General features: G+C 34.1%; 5 protein-coding genes across 5 annotated transcripts; 3 read left to right on the top strand and 2 right to left on the bottom strand.

Moving 5' to 3' along the window:
• The first annotated feature begins 581 nt into the window (after positions 1 to 581).
• On the top strand, positions 582 to 3,720 carry LOC107025385. Its single transcript, XM_027916919.1, has 2 exons — positions 582 to 777; positions 2,679 to 3,720. The coding sequence occupies exons 1-2, from the start codon at positions 643 to 645 to the stop codon at positions 2,967 to 2,969; spliced, it is 426 nt and encodes a 141-aa protein (XP_027772720.1). The 5' UTR covers positions 582 to 642; the 3' UTR covers positions 2,970 to 3,720.
• A 131-nt stretch (positions 3,721 to 3,851) lies between these two features.
• On the bottom strand, positions 3,852 to 11,539 carry LOC107031251. The gene is made up of 6 exons (XM_015232557.2): positions 10,667 to 11,539; positions 8,812 to 8,914; positions 8,107 to 8,162; positions 5,782 to 5,946; positions 4,277 to 4,390; positions 3,852 to 4,193 (listed from the first exon to the last, which is right to left on the bottom strand). The coding sequence occupies exons 1-6, from the start codon at positions 11,303 to 11,305 to the stop codon at positions 4,101 to 4,103; spliced, it is 1,170 nt and encodes a 389-aa protein (XP_015088043.1). The 5' UTR covers positions 11,306 to 11,539; the 3' UTR covers positions 3,852 to 4,100.
• Positions 11,540 to 12,638: 1,099 nt separating this feature from the next.
• On the top strand, positions 12,639 to 15,042 carry LOC107031262 (40S ribosomal protein S24-1). Its single transcript, XM_015232568.2, has 5 exons — positions 12,639 to 12,818; positions 13,261 to 13,302; positions 13,408 to 13,578; positions 14,554 to 14,640; positions 14,733 to 15,042. Exons 1-5 carry the CDS (start codon positions 12,747 to 12,749, stop codon positions 14,760 to 14,762), a joined length of 402 nt encoding a protein of 133 aa, XP_015088054.1. The 5' UTR covers positions 12,639 to 12,746; the 3' UTR covers positions 14,763 to 15,042.
• Positions 15,043 to 17,314: 2,272 nt separating this feature from the next.
• Positions 17,315 to 22,618, top strand: LOC107031269 (guanosine deaminase). Its single transcript, XM_015232580.2, has 5 exons — positions 17,315 to 17,472; positions 18,443 to 18,502; positions 18,911 to 19,101; positions 22,020 to 22,124; positions 22,237 to 22,618. Exons 1-5 carry the CDS (start codon positions 17,457 to 17,459, stop codon positions 22,423 to 22,425), a joined length of 561 nt encoding a protein of 186 aa, XP_015088066.1. The 5' UTR covers positions 17,315 to 17,456; the 3' UTR covers positions 22,426 to 22,618.
• Positions 22,619 to 23,575: 957 nt separating this feature from the next.
• Positions 23,576 to 25,293, bottom strand: LOC107008172 (probable transcription factor At5g28040). The gene has a single exon (XM_015207101.2). It carries the CDS (start codon positions 25,178 to 25,180, stop codon positions 23,819 to 23,821), a length of 1,362 nt encoding a protein of 453 aa, XP_015062587.1. The 5' UTR covers positions 25,181 to 25,293; the 3' UTR covers positions 23,576 to 23,818.
• Positions 25,294 to 25,567: the final 274 nt, after the last annotated feature.

Below are 25,567 nucleotides of genomic sequence, written 5' to 3' on the forward strand. Positions count from 1 at the left end.
GTAAAATTTTCAATAGTTAATTTTTTTAAGAGATGAATTATTAAAATTATTTTTTTATTTATAATTTTTTAAACACCGTATAAAATAAAAAATGATCAACTAAGATAAGATAGAGAGAGTATTAGTTATAATATTATTTAATCTTTTATGTGATAGAAATTAATACATAACAAACTATAATATTAGCAATATAAGGGCAACTAGTACGTGATAAACGTAATTAAAGACAGAATTGTTATTAATGCACCAAGTCAAAATAATGAATAAGAAATTAACATAAATAATTTTAATATTACTAATACACTTTATTTAGTATAATTCTTGTACTCCACTAATGAATTGGACTATCAAAACATCTAAAATAATAATTAACAGATACACCTTATTCAATAATATCATCGGTGTAATTTCCTTAAATAGTCATCTACGTATGGAAAATTACTCGAAATATCACTTATGTTTGTTTTAGGACTATAATATCACTTAACGTTGTCTATTTTCTTCAATATACTTGACACAGAAAATAAATTATCTCTCTCCTACTAGGATGTCATGTCACATTATTCTCATTTATTTAAAATTTGTTTTAGACAATCCATATATTATGCCCAGTAAAAATAAAATTACATAAGAAATTGTAATATGAGTTCCTCTTATTCTTCCAAAAAATATGTGGCTTCCTCCGGTTCTTCAAGAAATAAATTAACGAATTTGCATATGGAATTATCTCCTAAGTCATTGTATACCTTTGATGCCAACCAAAGAAATCGCCACAAGGTAAAATTCAAGTTTCTTCTGACTCTTTTATTTTTGAAGTGTAAATTGTGAAATAATTTGAATACTTAACATGATAATGGAGTAATTTTCTTAAAATTTAGGGGTTTTTTGCTTGCTTGTCTTTAATCATATATTTCTATTGTTTGAATGTGCCTAAGCTTTGAACAAATGTTTATAGTTTGTGTAAGACCTTTTTTTTTTTTACTATGAACAAGAAACCTTTGATTTTTACCGTGAACAAGCAACATATGTTTATAGTTTGTGTAAAAATTAATGTTCTTAATATCTAGTTTATCTCTAAATATCCAACTAAAATTTATTGTCTTCTTCATCGGCTTCAAGGAACTAGTTTAATTTTTTCCTCGACCGTAAGACTAAATTTTTATATGGATATAACGATAAATACTTGTAAACAAAACACACTTTAAAGATTTTCGCTATAAAATTGAAGTAAGTAGATTTTTATAAAGAATTGATTAATGCTCTCTTATAGTACATTAAACAAGCTGTCATTTAACATTAAAAAAATATTACTTATAAATTAAACATGGCATCCTGGTAGAAAAGAGATAATGTATTTTTTGTGTTAAGTATATTTTGCGAAAAATAGATAAAATTGAGTGATATTGTAATCCTAAAACAAATATAAGTTATATTTTTAGTAATTTTTCAAACATAAATGACTATCTAGAAAAATTACTCACGCTCTATAATAATACCAGAGATGAAAATACTCCACTAATAAATAGGACATATGAATCATTTAGAATTAGAATTCAAAAAGTAATATACAAGATACTATTTTTTTTTAATTTTTTTGACAAAAAAAAAAAGAGAATAATTATGCAGTGTGCTCAAACAGTTAAAGAAAACAAGTTAAAGATGTCTATTTTAAAAATATTAAACTCTATACCTACTTAGGAAAAAATACATACAAAATACTCAATAAGTATAAAATATTTTAAACATTTGCAATGTACAAAAATAATATCATTCAATTATTCTTCTTAAACTAAAATGTGGATCATATATTCTGAAAGTATAACAACACATGTTGAAGTTTTGTATTAAATCGAAATATTTATCCTTCATTATGCTGTTATATAATCAAGAGAAATCTTAGATATGAAAATAAAATAAAAACCCAAACATTAATCTATAAGATTTGAATTTTTTTGGTATGGATTTTGTGTTCCTTCAAATTATATTTTATTTTTGCTCGTCCTAACTTGATAAGTTTTATAAATATAGTAAAATATTTAATGATTACCTTAAAAGTTTAGATTTCATTTTAATTATTGATTTACCTTAAAAGGTTAGAATTCATTTTAACTTAAACGTACAGATTTCATTTTATTAATTGATTTAACTTAACAGTGTAAATTTTATTTTATTTAATTATATACCTTAAAAGTCTTTGTTTTATTTTATTTACTAATTTAACTTAAAATTAGTCTAGATTTTTGTGTGCTATATTAAGCATAAAATTAATTGTGTTCCCTATTTTTACTATGATGAAAAGATCACCTTCCCATATAATATTTGGAAAGATAATAAATGCAACGATTTTTTTTATGTATATAAATAGTTGTGACTCTCCCTTCAAGTATATCATTTCTCATAAAAGAGTTCATCAATAATTTTTTTTAACTATTTTGTTTATAAAGTTAGTCATGGAGAATAAGAAGAGTAAAGGACGTCAAAAGATACCAATGAAAAAAATAGAAAAACTAGATGATTTATATGCTAGCTTCTCAAAGCGCCGTTTGAGTTTGTATAAAAAAGCTAGCGATCTCGTTTTTGAATGTGATGTGGACATTGGAATGATATATTTTTCTCCTAAAGGTAATCCTTACTCATTTTTTCATCCAAATGTTAATGCCGTTGTTTCTCGTTTTCAGAATCCTGATATGGAGTTCAGTGAAAGTGATATTCTGATCACGACTGGTAACCGAGTAAAAGTGAAGGAACTCACAAGCAGGCTTGATGAACTTGATATCATAGAAGACATTGCAATTGCTACAAAGAAATCATATGATGAAGTGATTAAAGCTAGAAAGAGAGGTTGGTGGGAGTCGATTGAGCAGCTTAATGAACCTGAAGTAACCAAGTTTGAAGCTTGGATGGATACTATTATTTTTAACATGCAGAATCGTTTGAATGAAATGGAAAATGGAGCTTCGTCCTCATAATTAAAATGTGAAGGTTGAAGCAAAATTCAAATCATAGATGAAGTTATCACATATAGAAATATTGGTGAAAACCCTAGAAAGTTCATATTTACAATATTCAGATGTTTGTTTTTGTTTTTGTTTTTAGTTTATTTCATTTCAATGTTTCTACATTTCTATAATAATATTTGATATAATTAATAATTTCTACCTTTTGGCCAAATTTTCTGGCCATTTAGCATTATCCGTGTAGATTTAAAATTTGAAGAAAGAGTTTGGTGATTCTTAAAATTAAGTTTTGGAATTTGTATTTAATCGGCAATTGATGTAAAGTTAAATTCTTAATAGAAGATTGACAAATATTTTTAGTAATAAAGCTTTCAACACTTCACAATAGCTTTTTGTTAACAAAAATCAGTAGTTATTTTTCATTTGATATCCCGTACTCATATTAGTGCCCAAGTAATTTAAACTCATACCAAATAAAAGTCCATTAAATTAAAAGCAATTTCAATCAAAGATTTCTTTCATATTCAAAACTCTAAATCAAAATCTGTGGATGCTTATTGTGTTTATCCATGCACCGATGAGACATTAAGACTAATTCTGGAACAATGTAATGTTTTTCCATATTTCTTAATCTCCGTTCTCAGTTAAACTACATCATATAAATTGAAAACCGGACCGAAGCAGTAAATCTCTAATATTATTTTGATTTGAAGAATCCCATTTCAAATATGACCCATCTCATGTTACCTAGCAAATCCACAACTAGGATGAGACATCTTAAAAATATTATATTATACAAAACACATCTTCTTCCATAAATAATTACCCCCAAAAAAAAAAAGGTTTATGTTGATCAATTGCAGCTCCAGAGTGACTATATCAATTATCACTTTGTAAATATTCAAAGGAGATATTATATTCCCTTCTCTTTTTTCTTTTGATACTGAGGAACTTAAAGAGAAAATCAAGGCATTTTATATACACAATTTGACTACTACAATTACGACGATTTACCCTCATTCTTATACAAGGATTGTCGATGCTCTATGAGTTATATATATACACGGAGATAACAAAAAGGGGTTGATAGGAGCTTGTATAATCTTTAAGAAAGCAAAAAAGAAGCAGGAAATCCAAGATTTCTTACAGAGGTCGCAAGAGAGGGTAATCCTCAAGAAGTTGTCGTTCTGATAATGTGTCGTTTTCGTTCTGTGGAGTCCATAAAATCTCGACTGCCTGCAACAAAGTAAATGTCATAGATTAGATACTAGAAGTAGCATAAAACTTCTTGCTTCTGGATGACCATTTCGTTCACTTACCAGTGTTCTACTGGAAGGAATAGACGCAATCTTTTGCAATGCTTCTTTCAAGTCTCCACTTCCGTTAATAGTAGGAAATTTATAAGCACCTTCAGCAGCAACCAAGATTGTAACCTGAAATTGCACATAAGAACACTAAAATGAGTATCGTGCAAAGGATGGACCATTAGTGTGTAAAGTATAAATCCAATGGCGAAAATTGATTCCCAAAGAAAATGGTAACGACACAAAAACTAAAACATCAACTAAAGAATCGAACAATATACCCTTCGGGGTGATCCAGTGGTTTGAGCTTGGGACTTCCATGTTGGAGGTCTCAAGTTCGAAACCCCTTGCCAGCGAAAGCAAGGGGTTTGCCTTCTGGATCGAGCTCGTCGCACCAGGCTTGCCTAGTGCGGGTTACCTCTCCTATGTGGTTTGCGAGCTATTGCATAGGGGCGGGCTTTACCCTATGCGCACCCAAAAGGGTAGCGGCTGCGGGTTTCCCTTGTCGTCAAAAAAAAAAAGAATAGAACAATATATATGTTGCAAGTATACATGCTCTAGAATATATCAGAAGATAGACATTTGTTTTTCATATCAAATGCAGAGCTCTCAGAATTTTCTTCCGATGAGGGCCGTCGTCAACAAAGTCCATCTTAACAAATCACTAAGCCCTAAATTGAAAACAAAGATACGTCTACATAGTTTTTATTAAATCAATGACATAATTCATTCACATTGAATGTTCTCCTTATTAGTTACATCATTATTTTCCAATGACCTGCAAACCAATGAGATCTTTTACACCGGTCAGCAGCAAAAATCAAGTATAAGAGAAAATCCTTTCAGCAGTTGAAATGGAAGAACCTTTGCACTATGTGTCAATAGCCAAACATCACATAAATGGTATCCCCACAAGCTATGTCCACACAGAATTAACAAAGGGTGATAATGATGAACATCAGTGAGGAGAGTCCCAGGCTGCACTCACTCAGAATGTCTAATCTAATCTCTTAAAAAAGTTCTCACCAAGCAAAGAAATGAGTATAATCTTCATGCAACATCTAACAAGATAAATTGGAAAGTGTACATGCACTGATGATGAAGACTGGAAGAGTAAAAGAACCAGCCATATCAAAGGAACAAAGAGATCACAATAGATAAGGCTAAAGATCTATACCCCTGTACAATTCAGAAATGCCTATACAGAAGATCTTATAACACACCTTTTTACTATCTGACTTATTTGAGTGGCAATCTACCATATGGGGGGCTCAGGGAGGGTGTTGTGGGGCTCTTGAAACTTAGCCTATAGACTTACTAATACCAACAACACACTAATATAAGACCTCCCAACATTCAGAAAGGCATTTTTTAGGGATAAGGTTCCACACTAATTAAAGCTTTCCTTAATGGAACTAAGGGAGCCTCAAAAATCAAAGCAGGCCTTCACGTTCCTACAATTCGGCCTAAAAATAGCCTAAAATTTAAAATAAAAAAGTGCTATGCAAGGTCATCCTTACCACTATGTATTCATTGCTAAATCCAGTTGCCCTCTGGCTCGTCGAGCTTTTCCTTCTAATGTTGTTCACATTCACAAGCGTCTCTTCATCAAATTTACCACGTTCCTCAATGGAAAGTTGATTGAATCGATTTTCGCCTTCCTCCATGCTCCTCTTGACATCAACCTGCACGACACGCAACAATATACTCAGCAGGATGACAAAATTTGAAAGACTTCCCTGATATGCATTGGTGTGAAAATGCAATAGTGGAGAAAGACAAAACAACAAAACACAACAGCCAAAAAAAAAAATAATAACAGACTGAAAACTCTCCTGATATATGGTGTTTGGCCCAAAAAATATAGATCATGAACGAAACAGCAACTTACTGTTACCAATATTCCCCAAATTTACAGCAACAATCATTTATGATGTAAAATTAAGATGAAGCACTGTAAAGACAAAGTCATGCTGCGTTATAAAAGCTATTTCATATAAGGATTCTTTTTGCCGGTTAAGTAAGTATTTTATTGATGTATAGCAAAAAAACAGCATTAAGGAAGTGCTGATGAAAACTATTTCATATAAGGATTATGATTCTTTTTCACTAGGTATGCAACNTTAAGTAAGTATTTTATTGATGTATAGCAAAAAAACAGCATTAAGGAAGTGCTGATGAAAACTACTTCATATAAGGATTATGATTCTTTTTCACTAGGTATGCAACAAAGAAAAAATTGCAACCAGAAAAGAGAGGATTTAAGTACCGCGAATTCTACTAAATATATCACAATTGTATACAGCAGAAGGATTCTCTGAAGAAACAAAGCACCAATATGATGAAACTAGAAGGACCCAATTATGACGACAAGATTTCACAAAGATGCAAGAGATGGATACAAATTGACTTCTGATAGAATCAATGGATGTAGATAAAATTAGGAGCTCTTTCAGACTTTCACAATATCATAGTTTCTCCCAAATTTTGAGTTGACTACTGAAATTATCTGTCCAGAGACTAACAGAGTAAGGAACTTTATTCTACCTAGCCAACTATACCACACTTCTAACTCATTTAGTTTTTTAGTTCATCTAGAATCCTGAGACTTAAAAGATGTTTCTTAGAGTACAAAGTTCATCAGGAGAAAACATCTTTTCCGTTTTATATGAAAGGGAAACCCGCAACCGCTACCCTTTGGGTGCACACAGGGTAAAACCCTGCTCCATCAGGAGAAAACATATGATAATTACTTTTTATAAAATTAAGGCAATAAGGCCCAAAGGAAGCTATTATATTCAGTGGCTCACTTAAAAATAAAATAAAAGGTTGAACTTCATAAAGATCAAGTTTTCACTTCAGTTTTAATGAACACCAAGTATGGTGTTATGGAAGTTTACATATAAGGTCCTTGCCTTTTTACCTTCGGATCAAAGTCAATTATTTTATTTCTGTTTGAACCAGAAAAAGTAGTTATATCATCAGAAACAAAGTAAAGAAAATAATAATGGCACAATGAGCACATTAACAGGCTAAAGCTCATTTTTCACTCATTAAGTGTTGTGACCTGGATATTCTTTGCTGATTTTACTTCTGGTTTGGACTAATATATAGCTGAAAGGATTTTGACATTTGTACGTTGAAATTACCTCCTCATGCAAATTAAGGACATGAACATGGCTTTTAGCAGTTAAATGAGTATGAGGTTTTTAGTGTCTTCCACAGAAAGGAGAGAAGGACTAGGTGACAGAAAGAGCCCAGTAAAAAGTATCCATTAAGAAACAAGAGGGTGCACAAATCTCGTTTTTCTTTATCAAATTTTGAGCCCCACAACAATATACCAAGGCTTTATTGGACTTGGTAGCACATAGCAGAATGCATGACACCATTACTATATCAGGAGTCAAACCTTTTTTTAATTTTAAACTTTTCCGTATTTGTGATATAATTTCTTTATAGAATTTTTTATTTTCCAAAAATTAAGAATTGTTATCAAAACTGAGGCCTATAACTTGACCCTTGTACAAAGATTCCACTCATTCATTTTTTAAAATGGAGAGAGTATAGAAGTGAAAAGGCAAACTGAAGTCAAACAGAGGTCCTAAACTTCACTTTAAAAAGTCTCATGGATTTTAGCTGGTTTAAGAAGTAAAATATCATAAATCCATGTCTGACTCAATCAAATCAAGAGCAAAAATGAGAGAACAAAGAAAATTAATGCTATTGCAAATTTTGGATGATGATCTGGGTAAAAAAGGACAAAGGTTCATTATTTTGCCACTACCACAGTTTAACAATACATAACCAGACATCAGAAAGCACATAAAAGAATTGCATTCACTCACAGATGAATAAGCTGAAATGCAATAACCAGGGTGTCGAAGCAAAGCTAATGTCGTCTCTGCAACAAAAACAATCCTAAATCAATCAATGTAAGAACAAATAATTCCACACAGAGCAACAGTAGAAAACCATGTGCAAATTTTCAGTCTTTAGATAAGTAGGCTTAGGCCAATTAAACAAGGAACAAAAGGACTTTTTCATTGTTAACAAGAAAAAAAAGGGCTGAAGAAAATGGTATAAAGGATATGTGAGAAAAAGCCGTCAGAGGTATGAGAGAACCGTGGAGGGACACAAAGGAGTTTCCCATGACTCTGGGTTCGAGTATAAGGAAAAGAAAGATAAAACACATAAACTGAGAGTTAAATCCGCCTAAAAGAATGAAGTTGAGGTGAAACTAGAAGGGTTAGTTGCATACATACAAATACTTCAGATGTCAATGCTTGGTCCATATATATATCCCCAAGATAAGTGTTCTAAAATACGAACTGTGAGATAGTTGGACTAGAAGTAATTTACAAGAGATAGAAGGTGGAAGTAGCACACATAAAGGATACAAACAGAGAGTCTTTGAACAGAAGTAACAGTAATAACTTTCTTCAACAATAAGAAATTTTATAATGTTGCTAGCATGAAGATGCAAATTACTCATCACTCCAATATTTGCGCACATGCTATAGTCTAGTAGATCACCACAAAACTATCTTTACCTGTCAAGACAAAGCTTAAACCCTCTGGTGTGGATGTATCTGCCACTTCAGCAATCCGGTTGAGATCCTTTTGAAGTGATCTACCCAATCCCAACAACCCAACCTTTAGAGAGATGGGAAAAAAGGCAGTGAAACAGTAGAAAAGAAATTGTAAGCACAACGCAAATGCAAGGCAAACAAAATTTCTAAAAATGGAAAAAACAGAGCACTATTACAAGAGTGATGCACACTGAATCAATAGTACCAAAGTTATCATAAGTAATGGCTGGGCAAAGTAAACTGTAGGTACACTGAATCAGGTCAGAATGCAGATCTTTCATGATATCACTTCTTGAAACTCAAATTTTTGTACTATCTGTGAAAAAGTCATCCTTGTTTGCAGTTTTTTCTTTCAGTCCATTACTGAAATTCAAGTGTTCAACATCTAAATTTTGCTTTCTCATAGTTTGATTTTTTTCCTCTACCAGTAGAAGGGAAAGGAGAGGAGGGAATTCAAACGACTCAACTTAATTGAGGAAATTGTAGCAATTGGAAGTAAAGATGATGGTCAACAGATTCACGATCAGTTTCAGAATGCACAATTTCAAGGAATGGCTTATGTACAGCTTGATATTTAGTGCATCAACAACAGCCACGAGTGGAAGGAAGAAATTTAGCAAGCAACAAATACAATAGATAGCATGACTGCCCAAAAAAACATGAAGGGCTACAAAGAACTTTTTTACATAGATAGTCGGCACTTTTAGTCATAGAGGTGACCATCAGCAGTACTATTTATTAGAATACAAAAATCAGACAGAGTGATCCCTATGTTTATGATATCAGATACAACTTTCAAATTACATCCACTTATCAATTGGAATGAAGAGAAAAAGGAATCAAAATTATAAGGGGTTCAATACTAAGAGGACTTATGGCCAACAGGATACAGCATGCACGAGCAAATTCTAGGAATTCTATCAGAGAGTGGTGATGGACAATCTATCTTACACACCAACTTAGAAGCATTTCAGAAAATAAGCCTGCTGTTAAGATAATTTGAGAATTGCAGGTCCTATATAAACACCAAAACATCTCTAGCTATACTACAAAAAGCATGCAAAATATGAGATAGATGATGCAAACACTTCTATTGAACTTCACAGAATTTAGAACAGATTTCCGTAGTTAAATTAATCACAATATTTTCAAACAAGGGAAACAACCAGATTTATATTGAAGTCCATGCAGATTTATCAAACATTAGGAGCACCAAAATCATGTCCAAGCAGAGATGATACATCCACATCCCTATGGGCTGTGGATTTACTTTATTCCATCTGAAACTGATATCTGAGAGAATAGGAATGAGAGGGGTCTTAACACATGTTGAAGTCTTCAAATTTGGTAAAGGCCAGCATACTAGCAACAATTGCAGATATACATTTTTTAACTTCATTGGCTATAACATTATACCATTAATAGCGTAACCAATAACCTGCGCAATGCAGAATTCCTCGGCTAATTGCTAATTCCTGAATTTCTCCATAGAATTCCAGAGCAACCTTAAGCTCAAAACAACTTCACTATCTCAATCCAACTTCTTTGATGAATGAAGTCATTGCACAGACAAGTAAACTGACCGATAGGCCAAATGTCAAGAACTAAAGCAAACAACTTTGACCACTAAACTTGGCAAGAATAATTAATCAGCTCACTTAAGCTATAACCAACCAAACAAAGCAAACCTCAAAGTAACCTATGTGGCTAGTACAATAATTTATACCTGACACTGCTACACTTGATTCGCGGTTTTTGACAATATCCACTACTATTAATCAAAAAATTAACAAGGCCTTATGTATCAGTAGATTACCTGTAGCTTGAGCACACTAGTTTTTCCAGTAGCAGTAAGCACACTGCCCTCAGACCGATCAGATAGAAACCCAGAAACCATAATAAACGCAGCAAAACCCATCATAACCAGAAATGCACTGGACCCAAAACCAACAGCTGGACCTACATAAACACCACCCCCACTAAACCCAAAAGGGGAGGGCGCATAATACGGAGCTGAATACGAAAAACTAGGCTCTGCTGTCCTCATAGAATACCCCCTGGACGGAGCCGAACTCCGCGACGACGAGAAGGACTTGCCACCTATCCTCCCACCAGAAGCAGCCAATGCTGAATTCGGATCATACATCAACAACAACCCCACCAATACAGCCGCTACAGCTGGCTTCTGCAACGCTTTGAGAGCTTTCATGACACTTTTGACAACTATCTCAAATGGGTTTTCTTTATTCTTCACTTCCAACCCATTCCCATCATTAAAGCAGACATTTTTATGATTCTTGCTGAAACATTTGACGGTCAGCTTAGAGGTTTTGTAGAATTTAGAAGGTGTAAGCTTTTGATAATGGATTAAACGGGTATACTGTATTGTGTTTGGAGTATACAACAAAGGGTTCCATTTAAGGTTTGATTCAAGCAAGAAGGGTGCAGCAGCCATGATTGAGCTCTCAAAAAGGGGGGTGGCAATTGTTTTGAATAGCAAGGAAGGTTAAACTAAGAGAAGATTTGTGTTGTTGGGAGATATTATTGTGGGTTGAAAGAGAAGTGTGGAATGGTAACCATAAGGAGGAAATCTGAAGGTGGACCAATGAAGAAAGAATGGTGAGTTAAAGAGAGACGTGTTTGGGGTTGGGAACGAGAGAACCTCATCTTCTTGCGATGGACGGTCGTTTTCAGTTTTACACTACGGATTGCAAATTCACATCCGGTGCGACCAATTTGGCTCATTTTGGGCTTAATCTTACTGTAATTAAGAATGTAATAATCTTTTTATTACGATGTTATACCATAATTCATATAGTAATTTATAAATAAGTTTTACTCAAATATAATTTGAACTAATGATATATTTTTGAAATATTTCATTTTGTACATATCAATTGAATTGTTACAATTATATATTTTAATGTTCAAGAAAATTATTGAGATTTATATTTACTATTTCTTTTATTAAGGTCTTAATTTATTTATATTTTTTATAAAAATAACTCAAAGATAATGGCGTAAAATATTTTTTTTCACTTTTATAAGGAGATATCATATAGGCGACATGATTTTATTTACCTCAATTAAGTTAGGATGCAAATTGTATCTTTTTTTATTGTGTTTTACTAATGTTTTATAAATTTTTGAAAAATTTTATTTTTTGAAATACTTTCAATCAGAGATGATATTTAGAAAAGATAAAGAGATATCACACAGGCGATATGATTTTATTTACCTCGATTAAGTTAGGATGCAAATTGTATCTTTTTTGTTTGTGTTTTACTAATATTTTATAAATTTTTAAAAAATCTTATTTTTTAAAATACTTTTAATCAAAAATGATAATTAGAAAAGATGATATATCAAATTCTTCGAAAAAAAAAATGTTGAATGATCATTAAACGGGAAGAGTTTTTTATTAGATTAAGTTGAATACCAATTTTTTAATAATATATAATAAAGTTATACTCAATTTTTTCAAACTTAAAAAGATAAATTGGCCACTTGTTTATTCAGTAGTTTGATTATGTCACATCTAATTTTAGTATTGATAAAAATAATTTGAAATTCTTTTAAAAGATATATTTACATAATTAATTTTATAAAAAGAATCATATTTCTAATGAAGTGTTTAACGAAAATAAATTAATTAATAATTTATAAAAATTATACAATCAAAATTAGTGAATGATTTCGAAATAAAAATTAGATTGAAGACCCGTAAAAGTCGACCCGGACCATGACGCCCAATAACGAAATTAGGGTTATTTATTATACTATATATATAATCTAGGGTTTTAGATCATCTTCTTCCTCTCTCGCTGCATATTTCGCTACTGCCTCTGTGAGTGCCTTTTTCCTGCCTCACTCTTTGCTTCAAGAGACAGCTAGCCATGGCGGACAAGGCAGTCACTATTCGTACCCGCAAGTTCATGACCAACAGGCTTCTCGCCAGGAAGCAATTCGTAAGCCTTGCCCATTTTTTTTCCCGATTATCTACTAATTTATCATGTTTTTTAGTCCAATCCCCTTTAAGATCCGATATTAGGTCTTAACTAGTAAATATATAATCTTGCATTTGTTTACTTTGGAATCGATGAGCTAATCATCAAATTTAAGATAGAGCACTGCTATAAATAATCCATGATTAATAGTTTGGTCAATTTGGTACGCTTGCACTGGGTCGTGAATCGTGATTTGTATTATGTTAGAAAATGTTGAGAAACCGCAAAATTTTTTTTTACTGGAAATGTTGGATAAACGAATTCGATAGATGGAACTATAGAGTTATTGATTGTGAATATTTATGCTGACCTAGCTAGTTTTGGATCGAGGCGATGTAGTAGTTAGTATTGCTACTTCTTATGGAATGGATTAAATGTGATGATGATAAATGCTTCTTTGCAGATTATTGATGTACTTCATCCTGGAAGAGCCAATGTCTCAAAGGTATGCATTTGATTTTGATGATGTTTCTTGTGTGTTTTCTTTTAGTTTCGTGATGGGGAGGATCTGTTGGAATGTGGCTAATTAATGTTTATTCTCTCTATGAAGGCTGAGCTGAAGGAGAAGTTGGCTAGGATGTATGAGGTCAAGGACGCCAATGCTATTTTTGTTTTCAAGTTTCGCACACATTTTGGAGGTGGGAAATCAACAGGATTTGGTTTGATTTATGATTCCGTTGAGAATGCCAAGAAGTATGAGCCAAAGTATAGGCTCATCAGGGTAAGTTTTTCTCTTAAACTTTTAGCCTTTAGATTTTGTATGCCTGAGATTGGCTGCTCCGTAGTATGTTCATTTCATGTCTGCTTTAATTTTGTTGATGAATTCCTAAAAGAAAGATATTTTTGTGGCTCCTTGTGTTTTTCCTCTAATGTATACATCACTTAAATGAGTTTAGTGTACATGATAGACGTATGAATTCTGGTTTGTTATAGTTGAAGCTTGAAATTGTTTGTTTGAGACAACGGTAAGGAATCTAGTCGACTTGTACGAGAGGTTTAGGGGTAAAGTAACTATCTTCTAAAGGTTATATAATGATTTTCTTAGAATGTATACAACTCTTAAATGAGTTTACTGAACATAATAGACTTATGACTTCACTAACCGAAGGATCCACTCTGAGCTTGTCCATGTACAATGACCATTTTAACTTCTATTTCTTGATTGATTGTTGCACTTTACTTCAATTTTTTTGAAATTGTCTGCACATTATCTTTTTCTCTGGACACACTGCAAAAGTAGTAAAAGCGAACTTTCTAAATCACTGGCAATATCAAATCGTACTGTTATTTTGTTGAGTTCAATTTTGGTTTGAAGTTTAAGTAATTAAGTTGCTTCCATGTAAATTAAATATGATGTTGAAATCATTCATTTACTGAAACCAAACAGATAGTTTTATGGCAAGTCAATAGGGATAAATGATCTGAAGAGAACTACATCAATGTTATGTCCAACTAGTGGAAAACTGAACAAGAAAGCAGATTTGGTTTACTAAGTTTTTCTCTACCTTGGATAGTCTACTGTGTTTATTTCATGTAACTGGGTGCATGTCCCTTTTTTCTAATAAAAGAGGAATGTAGTTTCTACAGCCTTCTAACGTGCTCAGAATTTTATGCTCTTGCATGTTAGTGCAAGTCCTTGCTGCTACACCTTAGCTACTTGGGTTATCATAATTAGTTCAATGCTTTTGTATTGTAGAATGGGCTTGACACTAAGGTTGAGAAGTCTAGGAAACAAATGAAGGAAAGAAAGAACAGAGCCAAGAAGGTCCGCGGTGTAAAGAAGGTGCGTCATCATTACTGTTTTAGTTTCTTTTTCTCTATGTCTGTATTGTTGTGTTTTTCACCAAGTTGGTTTGTTATTTTTATTTTATGCAGACCAAGGCTGGTGATGCTAAGAAGAAATGAGTCTTGTGCAGACAAAAATCTCATTTTGGGATTCTTTGGGTGACCTTCGTATTTTTCTTTTGGCATTGTGTGAGCCATAACTTACTGTTGATTTTGTCTGACTTTGGGGCAATTCAGTTTTGTTTTCCCTTAGGAATGTCTTATGGAAGAGAATCGTCATTAGTTAGTATTACCTGTTACTGTTATTCTAGTAGAGTTCTTATCTGCATTGGAAGTTTGTTTTGATCAACTTTAAAAGTGTTAAAAGATATTTCAGTTCTACCGTCTTGTTTCAGTCCCTAATTTTCAGAAGGTTGCTTCTCCGGTAGGGGTGGCGAGTACGGTGTGGCTCAGGCATTATGCAGTTATAGTAGTATAACTAATAATGCATTAGAAATTATTTGTATCCTTTACCAGAAATATTAGGGTTGGAATATAGTGTGAATGCTACCTCTTTTTCATATTCTTTGATAGATATATGAAAGCTATATGTGGGCCATTAAGTATACTATAGGACTTCTTGTTCGAATTGGAATATTTTGGTTTTGAAATGTTATTCATTTGTAATCGTGGGCTATAAATAAGTAGCTAGTAGCAGCAGTCCCAACATAATTACAACACATGCGCTGTCCAATTCAAATATAAATATCCTCTGGACTTGTTAAATCATAGATAAAGAATTTAAGAGATTACTTTGTTTTACTATTTTTGTAAAAAATTTCCTCGTAAATTTTAGGCCTGATATATAATCTGTTCTTAAAATGTATCATGATATTTTATTTGTAATTGTGCACTCCAACTGCTAATGAAGTGTTTTAGTTAGATACTTTTCGTTCAATTTTAATTAATTTTGATATTTGTCTATTATATGGTTGAGATAATTATATAAAATAGGTCATTCTTTAATCATAAGCATTTGTCTCAAGAAGTCGGTAAACACAATATATTTTTTACTTATGGTAGATGTGTATAACTAGAGGAGTAGATGTGTTATGTGATGAATTTGTTTATTTTTGATGACTGAAAACATAATGGAGAGTGTTTAATTGAATTCATTAGGTGTTCAAAGAAGCTTAATTTTTGAGTATTTAAATTAAATATCAAGGGCTAGCTAGCTATGTATTAAGCCCAAATTTAACATATGTAGGTGCTACCTAACTTTGTAACACTTTAACATTGTAGTAATTACTCAGTTAGAAGATTCCACATGGACTAATATAGATGGTATCTAATCTTGGGAATCATTTTTCTTTGATCCTTGTATAATAATGATGCTATTCTTGGCAGGTGGCGATAAGTATCTCATAAATTAAATTAATTGAAATGTGAAAAATTGATTGGAACACAGCCTAGTGGGTTGTTAATTTATTTTTAAGAAAACCATTCACATGGATGAAGCAGCCAGCATTGTTGGAATTCTATCTTTACCTATTATTTTATGTTCAGTCTTATCGTCTTTTCCCACTTCATAAGTGTAACTATTATCACTTAAAAAGACATTAAATAATAACACGTTCTTTGTAAAACTGAATCGCTAGAAAAGTAAAGTTACAGCATAAAAATTAACTTAATTAGTTGAATTGAGTGAATATATATATATGTATATATATATATATAATTTTATTTTTTTTAATTTTTTTTTTTTTGTATAGGTTAAGTTATTGACAACTCTCTTTTCTTCTCTTGTTTCTCTACTTGACAATCTTGTTAATACGTGTAATTTTGTTGTATCCATCCCTCATTTTAGTTTATGTCCAAATTTGTACATAGACCTACTCTTTATTTTATGTCCAAATTTGAACATATACCTATTCAAAATTGCTTCATTTTTCTCCTCAATTTTTTGTCCATTTATATTGATCCTTTTCCAAAAATAAATTAATATCCATAATGTTTTTGTTTGATCGAGCATAAAATTTAAAATATAAAAAAATATTTTTAAATGATAGATAATATTTTTAAATTTTATAATCTTTGATAAATATTATAAGTTAAAAACATATTTTAATATAGAGAAAAAAAAGAGTGACTCTTTTAGGAATCAACCAAAAAACAAATAGATAAATTCACATAAAAAATAACAAAAGAACAACCACCAGAATACTTTATCTTTTAACATATGATTTTAAATTAGTTTAACTCAAATATATTTTATAAATTATAAATAACAAAAGAAAAAAGAAAAAAAATAACAGAAGAGACAACAAGTAAGAATTGCATGTTACCCACGTAACTAACTCCGAATAAAAGAGTCCAAAAATATTTTGGTCACATCCACCGCTTTTTAAGGGACAATCCAATTAAAGACATCCTTCTTGCGTCTTCTCTAAAAAATTTTAGTTCGATTTAATTTTTATATATCTTAATTAATTTTTAAAAAATAATTTTTATTTATAAAATAAAGATAAATAAAATCTCGAAAGATAAAATTAATAAAATTTAGGTTTTGTAATATTTAAATTTAAAACGTTATGACTTTTTACCAAATTGATCGATACGTCACAGAATATATAAAATATAATACGTGGTTCGTTTTTGACTTTCCAAGTTTACACGTTTAATCCTATCTGTATACATTCATTCATCATTGTGTGTGTATATATATACAACTCTCCTTCTTCCATTCCCCAACAACTAACCCATTTTTTGCCCCTTTTTCAAAGAGTATCCATTTTGCCCAAATTGCTGTTCTTTGAGTCTGAAATTCGATTCACTATGGAAGAAGCAAATGGTAAGTGATATTTATGGTATTTATATCTTTCTTTGGAATATTCTAAAGTGTGTGATGATGGTTTTTTGGTTGCTTTTTCTGGGTAGAATTTTGATTAATATGGGGTTCTTTTTTTGTTTTAACACCAGTGTATGTGTTATTGAGTTTTGTGGGTTAATCTTGGATCTTCAATGTATTTTTGTTAATGGGGTTTGGTTGTTGGTATCTGGGTATGATCTGGTTTCGGGGGTTCTGTGGGTTGACTGAATTAGAGTTCACCGTTTTATAGTTGGGATTTAGGATCAGTTGAATTATGAATTGCGATCTGTTCGTTTTGTTTTGATCGTGCCTGACATAGGTACAGAATTCATAATGTTCGACTTCCTGATTATGTGGGATCATGGTGTATTTTGATCTGAACTTGCTTCGCTATCAAGTCGTATTGTTTCCTACTTTTAGCCTGCAATGGCGCGTTGCTAGTGCTTTACTGAGTAGTGTAGCATGTTTATGAGCTCTACGGCAGCATGATTAGTCTTTTTTATTGAGTAGTGTAGCATGTTTATGAGCTCTACGACAGCATGATTAGTCTTTTTTATTTTGTGTAAAGGTTCTAAGTTAGAGGTAAAGGTTGGCAGCATGATTAGTCTTTTTTATTTTGTCCATAGGTTCTAAGTTAGAGGTAAAGGTTAGGTATGCATGCACACTACCCTCCACAGAGCCCACTGTGTTGGACTGAGTTAGAGGTAAAGGTTAGGTATGCGTGGTAAAGGTTAGGTATGCGTATGCACTACTCTCACAGACCTCATTTTGTTGGACTACACTGGGCATGTTGTTGTTGTTATTTTGTCAAAATGTGGAGAAGTGTTAGACCTCCATATGGCTGCAGTCTTATTGTGGTATTTAGCACATGGAATTTTTTCAGTTTTTTTTTTAAAAAAAAACTATCAAGTTGTTTTATTTTTTTTCTTAACTTCTTGTCTTCATTGAGCAGTTGTTGAAGCTAAGGACGGAACTATCTCAGTAGCCTCTGCATTTGCTGGTCACCAAGAAGGTAATCTGAAATTCCACAATTTGTATATAGTCTTTGATCTCAATGCCTTACACATTGTATTAGTATGAAACTTGTTTGTTAGTATTAATTCATTACATGCGTTGAAAGAATTTTATTCTAATTATATGCTGTTAAGATATGTCTTCATTCTCTATACCTTTCTGCATCTAAAATATTGTTTGCATCCAGTCAACTGTCTCTTTTTTCTTTTGCACTCTCTTTATCTATTTTACTTGAAATCAAGATGGACATATATGTTGCTAGATGGTCCTTTGCATTTTCTTTATTTGATTTCTTTCTGATATAATTTTTTCATCCGCAATGTATATTTGAATAAATGTTAAAAAAGTTTTAAAGAAAAAATTGAATAAATGTTTAACTTCTCTTTGTCCTCGGGGATTTCATCAGCTGTACGGGACAGAGACCACAAATTCTTGACACAAGCAGTCGAAGAAGCTTACAAAGGTGTAGAATGTGGAGATGGAGGCCCATTTGGTGCAGTTGTTGTTTGCAATGATGAAGTAGTTGTTAGCTGCCACAACATGGTTTTGAAGCATACTGACCCCACAGCTCATGCAGAGGTTACGGCAGTAAGAGAGGTTAGTGTTCCTTCTCCGTGATTTGTTATGCACTTTGAGATTCTTGTGGATTCAGTGGATGATCCGCTTGCAATAATATGCTGGCTGCATCATGTTGTTGGTGTTGACTACTGTCATTTTTCATTTTGAGTTGTTTTTCCAATCCATTCTTCATGTTCAATTGTCTGATGATGCTGATCACTGTTTCCATTTTCTGGAACCGTATGACCTTGTTATCCTTGGGCATGTAGAATTAGCTCGAGCCAATGTTGTGACCCTGTGTCATATCAGACTATTCTGTAAGACTGGCACGACAAGTATTGTGCTCTTTGTTTTTGTGATACACATGGTCTATATTGTTCAGAATCTCCAAAAATATTGCTGGCACCCGTGTCAGATCCTCCAAAAATGCACTACTTTTGGAGGATGAGACACACATGTCGATATTATTGTGGATCCAAGCAATATAGACTCTGGTATTTGGGCCATCTTGTACCCACTTCAACTAATTTCACAAGGTATCTGCTACCTCACACCAACACAATTACTGAATAAGTTTGTCCACCAAGGCTTGGACTGGGAAGAAACCATCTAGTGATTTGCCTCCCCTGGATTTTGAGCCGGAGATCTCATGGTTTCAACACACTTAATTGACCACTAGGACACATCGTTGGGTTATGCTCTTTATATGCCCAACTCTTTTCTGATCCTCATTCTGTATTGCTACAATATGACATTGAGTCCATTCAAGGTTTATCTCCCTACAGTGAAGAATTTATTTAACAGACGTGTTTTAGCTGTCAGTCAATATCTTCTCTCATTGAAGAATTTTTATTCCTCAATCTTTATTGCTATAACATGACATTATATCCAAGCTTTATCTTTCTAACGTGCAGAAAATATTTAACAGACATGTGTTTAGCTGTAAATTCTTGTTACATTTAGGAATTCAACAACTAGCTTGTAATGGTTATGCTTCTGTAGCTTACCATTCAGCACTGCAACAAACTATTATATCTCCGTCCCAAATTTTTATAATCAAACTGATTAGACGGGATTCCTAGTAGACCAGGTTGTTGCCTAAAGTTCACCTCGTTGGTTGGGGGTTCGATTCCCCACCTTGTAATCCCCCTCCCTTGTATATGATAAAAAATTAATTGGGACACAATTCTATTGTATTTAGATAGAAGTGGAGACCAATGGTAAAGAAAAAAAAGTCAAATCTCTTGAAACACTTGGGTCTTATGGTACTCTTTGACTGTTAAATACTGGAAGAGAGGTTGGTGAATGGAGAAAGCTATCAGAGACCCTTTTGAGAAAGCAGACACAATACCTGGATAAACTAAAACAGAATGTAGGATATTAAGTTGTGACAGAGGGATTATATTGTATTCCCCGCACATCATTTCTGTAATGCATGTTCAGAATTTGATCTTCTCAAGTTTCTGCAGCTCTTTTTCTCCTCCTTGAACTGTATGTTTGTTCAGAGAAATCACTTCTTAACCCATTGGTTGAAGGAGGTAAAAGGTCCAAGGAACTTGTTTGCTATTTTGATGCCGGAGATTACTGGACAACAGAATTACAGTCAAAAGAGCAATTTCCTCACCAATAACCGTTGTTAGACATTACTATTGCACGGTAGGTCTACCACTCAGTCTAGGATGTTAGGAGAGTGAGAATTAAGTATTGTAGTATGAAGTGAGCAAAGTGATTGGCTACTTTGGATTGGCCAGCTCTCACATAGATATAGGAGCATTCAATTAATCAACTGCTACTTAATACCAAACAAAGCCGGGGTTGACTATATGAATCCTCTAAAATAATTCCTCTCTAGCCGGGCATAACAATGAATTCACTGCCATGAGGATATCTTTATGCTGTTTGTCAACCTACCTAACCCTTCTCCTCCATTCAGATATTTTTTGTCTTTCGGTTGGAGGTTGTGGAGGGGATATGTTGTGGCTTTATAGCAGCTAAAGTTTTTGTTTGTTGTTTAGATAATGATGGTGTGCAGGGAAGCTTGCACACACCTCAACTAAACAACTATTAAAGCCCATGGCTACTCATTATTTTGCTCCTATGTGTATCTTGGTTGGATACATCAGGTTTAAATAGCAACTCGTGGAAAAAATTAGGAGAAGAAAATGAATACAAGTATAGTGACAGGTTTATAGAGCCCAGACTTCTCCAATGGTTACCTTTGGCATGAGTGCTGGGTATGAACACATATAATGGAACTGTGAAATGACTTTGGTTTGAGATATCCTCTCCGTTACTACTTTTCTTTCTTCAAGCATATTCGATACCTTCTAATGAAATTCTGGACCCAGTTATGTGAAATTTTTGTCAGTTTACCTGTTCAGTTCTGAATGACTTGAGAACTTCCCTGCTGGTGTTTATTTGAAGTGTGAGCAATGAAAGCGGGGATGCCTTTTTATGCTGGGATTTGCTACTTCTCATGAGCTTTGTTTTGTTTTCTTAAGTTTGCTGTCCTTTTATGATGCTCTCTCCATTAGACAAGTTTCCTGTCAAAAATTAAAATAGTGGCCGCTGTAAGTAGCAAATATATGATAAATCGATTGGACATCTCCACTTAGCAAGCAGAGGAATGATGTCAAGAAGTTTTCATGTTATACCTTTAGAGATGCATAGATTGAAAAATAAATGCAATCATATGATGCATTAGATTTCTCTAATTAACTAACGGGAAATTATTGAGGTTAGAATAAGATACCTGATGAACTAATGAAGTAGTTCAGAGTTGTGAGGGTCAATCATGAAAAATGCATTAGTAGACAAAGAAAGGATAGTTAAGTATTACCTTGTCATGTGATATATGCATAATTCCCCTTGTCTATTTTATTGAACTGCAAGTTTTGTGGTAAAAGCATTTTTCTGATGCCCTGCTTTCTTGTTCATCGGTCTTAACACGTCTTCAGGCATGTAAGAAGCTCAATCGAATTGAGCTTGCAGATTGTGAGATATATGCTTCTTGTGAGCCCTGTCCAATGTGCTTTGGTGCTATCCATCTATCACGCATCAAGGTATACATTCATGCCATAAGATTCTTTTTACCATAATTTTGCTCTTTCGAACTGAAGTGTCTCCTTGTCGTTTCAACAACGCTGACGCTTCTACCTTATGTTGTTTGCACAGAGGTTGGTATATGGAGCCAAAGCTGAAGCTGCAATTGCCATTGGGTTTGACGATTTCATTGCAGACGCTCTCAGAGGTACTGGATTCTATCAGAAAGCTCAGTTAGAGATCCAGAAGGCTGATGGTAAAGGAGCCCTAATAGCCGAGCAAGTATTTGAGAAGACCAAAGAAAAGTTCTCCCTTTATTGAGAGAAGAAGAAAAACTACTGCTATCTCATCTCATTACTGATCCTGATGTTAATAAACTAATTAATGTTTTTCTCTGAATTATACATAATATTTCTAAGACACATTTTCTGAAATTGTATCTATCTGTTGAACTTAACATGGGGAGGGATATCAGTTAATTCTATCGCATTTTATGATTCTTCTTTGATTATCAGTAAACAGGAGGTTTTAGGCAAATATTGTTCCTGCAAAAACCATATAAGTATCATTTTCACTGCCTTTTTTATATACAAAAAGAAAGTAAAAAAAAAACAAACACAAACGTAGGACATGCGGGATGACTTCTTTAACATCAAATCAAGACTTGTGTTAATTAATATTAATTAACTAGAATATAGTCACTTCATTAAACTACTTTAAATATGGCAAGTTGATATAGTTTATCAGTGAAATCCTGGTGTAAATTGTTCCTTTTTTATCCATATCGTTTATCTTGTATTAGCTTTCTTTTAGAAAGCATTTAACTAATTGACGACTTTGTCATCCCGGACATTCTGCCCGAAGTGGCAAAAAGTCATCTGCTGGTTTTGACGAGTCTCGCAAGCTTTTCCAGAGGCTTTGGACGGATGAAGACGAAATTGAGCTGTTGCGTGGATTTTTGGACTACACCACCCAGCGGGGCTTGAACACGTCTTCCCCGCAGCACCATTACGACACGACTGCTTTTTATGAGCAGATCAAGACCAAATTTCAGCTGGATTTTAACAAAAACCAGCTTGTGAAAGTCGATAACTATTCATAGCTATTACCTTGATACCAAAGAAGAGTTCAACCCAATTCTATCCTAATTGATCCTGATTCGACATTAGAAGTATATTGATTATTTTCCCAATAACCAAATACCTTTGCTCGTAAATACTGCAAATTTGATTCCATCCATAAATCTATACCACATCAATTCGCTCGCTAAGTAGTACCTAACGTTTCTCAAGAAAACTGAAGCGTTGTCTAGCGGATCCAAAATTTACAACGCTAGACTATGAAGCAATAGATTCTGCAGAATCAGGCACAAGCTACAGCAGAGACATAAAGATTGCTGCACTCCACTTTTAGCAATCGTTAAAAAGAAAAAGAGTAAGCAGCAGGGATTTAAATCAGAGACAAGAAGAACTGACACTAACCCAACATTTTGGTCTTTCTATCATTTCCATTTCTATTTACAAAATAGACGAAACATCTATATTGCAACGAAGTCTGCAAACAGGCAGCTGACTGAAAACTAATATTAGAAGTCATTATTTAGCAACCAAAAGCTACTACATTACCTAAACCATCCACTGTCATTAACATCCTGGGGTAAAATTATCAACTAGAATTATTTCAATAAGTTGTATACATTAGAAAAGCAACATTTTCAATTGTTACTTCCCATTGATCTCAGCTCCTCCAATTGTGCTTTCACCTGATCCTGAACAAGTTCCAATCTCTTCGAATACACCTCCAGCTCCAGCATCTGCTGCTTCCTCCATTTCTCATCCCTCATCATTTCCATGCTCATTGCGCCTCCCCCAAACCCCAGCCCCATTGGACTCATCCCCAGCCCCATCGGACTCATCCCAATTCCTCCAAAGCCAAAGCCAAACCCTCTAGCAGACCCATTCAAATTGGCCACATTGTTCAACAGCTCCTTGAAAATAGGTGACACACAGTTCCTCACTGTTTCCTCAATAAGGTTAGGCACAGAAGCAGCCCCTGTGGTGGGAGCTGGTGCAGCAACTCCAGCCACCAAAGGTGCAGCAGTTCCACCAACAGGTGGTGTAGCAACTCCAGACACCTGTGGTGCAGCAACTCCAGACACTGGTGGTGCAGCAGGGGCAGCTGCTACCGGGTTGGAGTTTGTGGCCGGCATTTGCACATTAATGCGAATCCCAGGTGGCTGAAAAGGCTGATGCTCAACTTTAACAGCTTCTAAAGGTATTGGGGACCTTTTATGTGATCTTGGGGTTTTGATGGCAATTCCATTAGGGTTAGAGTTAAGGTTAAACTTAGGGCTATGATAAAGCACAATTGAATCAGGATTAGGGTTAGGGTTAACATCCAAATCCTCCTCCAATCCCAATCCAACACCCCCATCTTCTAGCGGTGGGGCGGAGAAACCAACAGAGCCTCCTCCAGGGCTACTACGGGCATAAGAACCTCCAGTACTCCAGATCCTGTTAGAAATGTCGAAAGTTACCTGATCATGAGCACTTTTAAAAACAAAATCCTTCCCAGATCCCATCTTGCTCACCACAGTCCTGTACTTCTTCTTCAGTCGGCGGAGTTTCTCCACAAGCTGGTTTTTGTTAAAATCCAGCTGAAATTTCGTCTTGATCTGCTCATAAAAAGCAGTCGTGTCGTAATGGTGCTGCGGGGAAGACGTGTTCAAGCCCCGCTGGGTGGTGTAGTCCAAAAATCCACGCAACAGCTCAATCTCGTCTTCATCCGTCCAAAGCCTCTGGAAAAGCTTCCGAGACTCGTCAAAACCAGCCGATGGCTTCTTTACCGCTCCGGGCAGAACGACCGGAATGGCGAAGTCGTCAATCCTTGGGCGTTTGCCCGGATTCATCATTCCAGCTCCGGAATCTCCTGTGGACACGCCGGCGACCGCTATGGTCACCTCACCGGCGATGGAGGGGGAAGAGGTGGAATCCTCATCGCCTTCCACATCCATATCAACCTCGTAATCGAGGTTGTCATAGGATGCCTGGTGATGACGATTTGGTACAGAATCCATGGTGGAAAGAACAATGTTTTTTTCTTTTCTTTTTTTCTGATGAAGAGGGGAGGAGATTTTAGAAGGGTGTGGGGCTCTAGGTTCAGTGGGCTAAGGTAAAAGTAGTAAACAGAGTGCGGCGCAAGAGGTTAGGCCGAAAGTAAAGACACATGGTCACAATAGTAAAGACAGATGGTCACAAGCTATTGGTTAATAATTTGAGGTTAGTTTCGTGAAAGACTTAATTTGGTACAATGATTCACTAGATCGGCGCGTTGTAGCCGGTAGCATTTACCGGGTTCCCTACTAAGCCGGTGCCCGGTGAGCATTTTTTTTTTAAAGGTCTCCTCTCACCTACTTCACTTTTCACTCATAATTAAAAGGGTACGTTGACTTAGTTTAAGAATA

The sequence above is a fragment of the Solanum pennellii genome, chromosome 1, assembly GCF_001406875.1.
Source record: "Solanum pennellii chromosome 1, SPENNV200".
Lineage (NCBI taxonomy): Eukaryota > Viridiplantae > Streptophyta > Magnoliopsida > Solanales > Solanaceae > Solanum > Solanum pennellii.

Coding starts and splice junctions, on each gene's coding strand:
- LOC107008172 (XM_015207101.2), bottom strand. CDS start 25,180: ATGGATTCTGTACCAAATCGTCATCACCAGGCATCCTATGACAACCTC.
- LOC107031262 (XM_015232568.2), top strand. CDS start 12,747: ATGGCGGACAAGGCAGTCACTATTCGTACCCGCAAGTTCATGACCAAC. Junction 12,819..13,260: donor TTCTCGCCAGGAAGCAATTC/GTAAGCCTTGCC, acceptor GCTTCTTTGCAG/ATTATTGATGTACTTCATCC. Junction 14,641..14,732: donor AGGTCCGCGGTGTAAAGAAG/GTGCGTCATCAT, acceptor TATTTTATGCAG/ACCAAGGCTGGTGATGCTAA.
- LOC107025385 (XM_027916919.1), top strand. CDS start 643: ATGAGTTCCTCTTATTCTTCCAAAAAATATGTGGCTTCCTCCGGTTCT. Junction 778..2,678: donor ACCAAAGAAATCGCCACAAG/GTAAAATTCAAG, acceptor TCTCGTTTTCAG/AATCCTGATATGGAGTTCAG.
- LOC107031251 (XM_015232557.2), bottom strand. CDS start 11,305: ATGGCTGCTGCACCCTTCTTGCTTGAATCAAACCTTAAATGGAACCCT. Junction 8,915..10,666: donor CTAGTGTGCTCAAGCTACAG/GTAATCTACTGA, acceptor ATCTCTCTAAAG/GTTGGGTTGTTGGGATTGGG. Junction 4,194..4,276: donor TTCCTTCCAGTAGAACACTG/GTAAGTGAACGA, acceptor ACTTTGTTGCAG/GCAGTCGAGATTTTATGGAC.
- LOC107031269 (XM_015232580.2), top strand. Junction 19,102..22,019: donor AGGTTACGGCAGTAAGAGAG/GTTAGTGTTCCT, acceptor ACACGTCTTCAG/GCATGTAAGAAGCTCAATCG. Junction 22,125..22,236: donor TCCATCTATCACGCATCAAG/GTATACATTCAT, acceptor TTGTTTGCACAG/AGGTTGGTATATGGAGCCAA.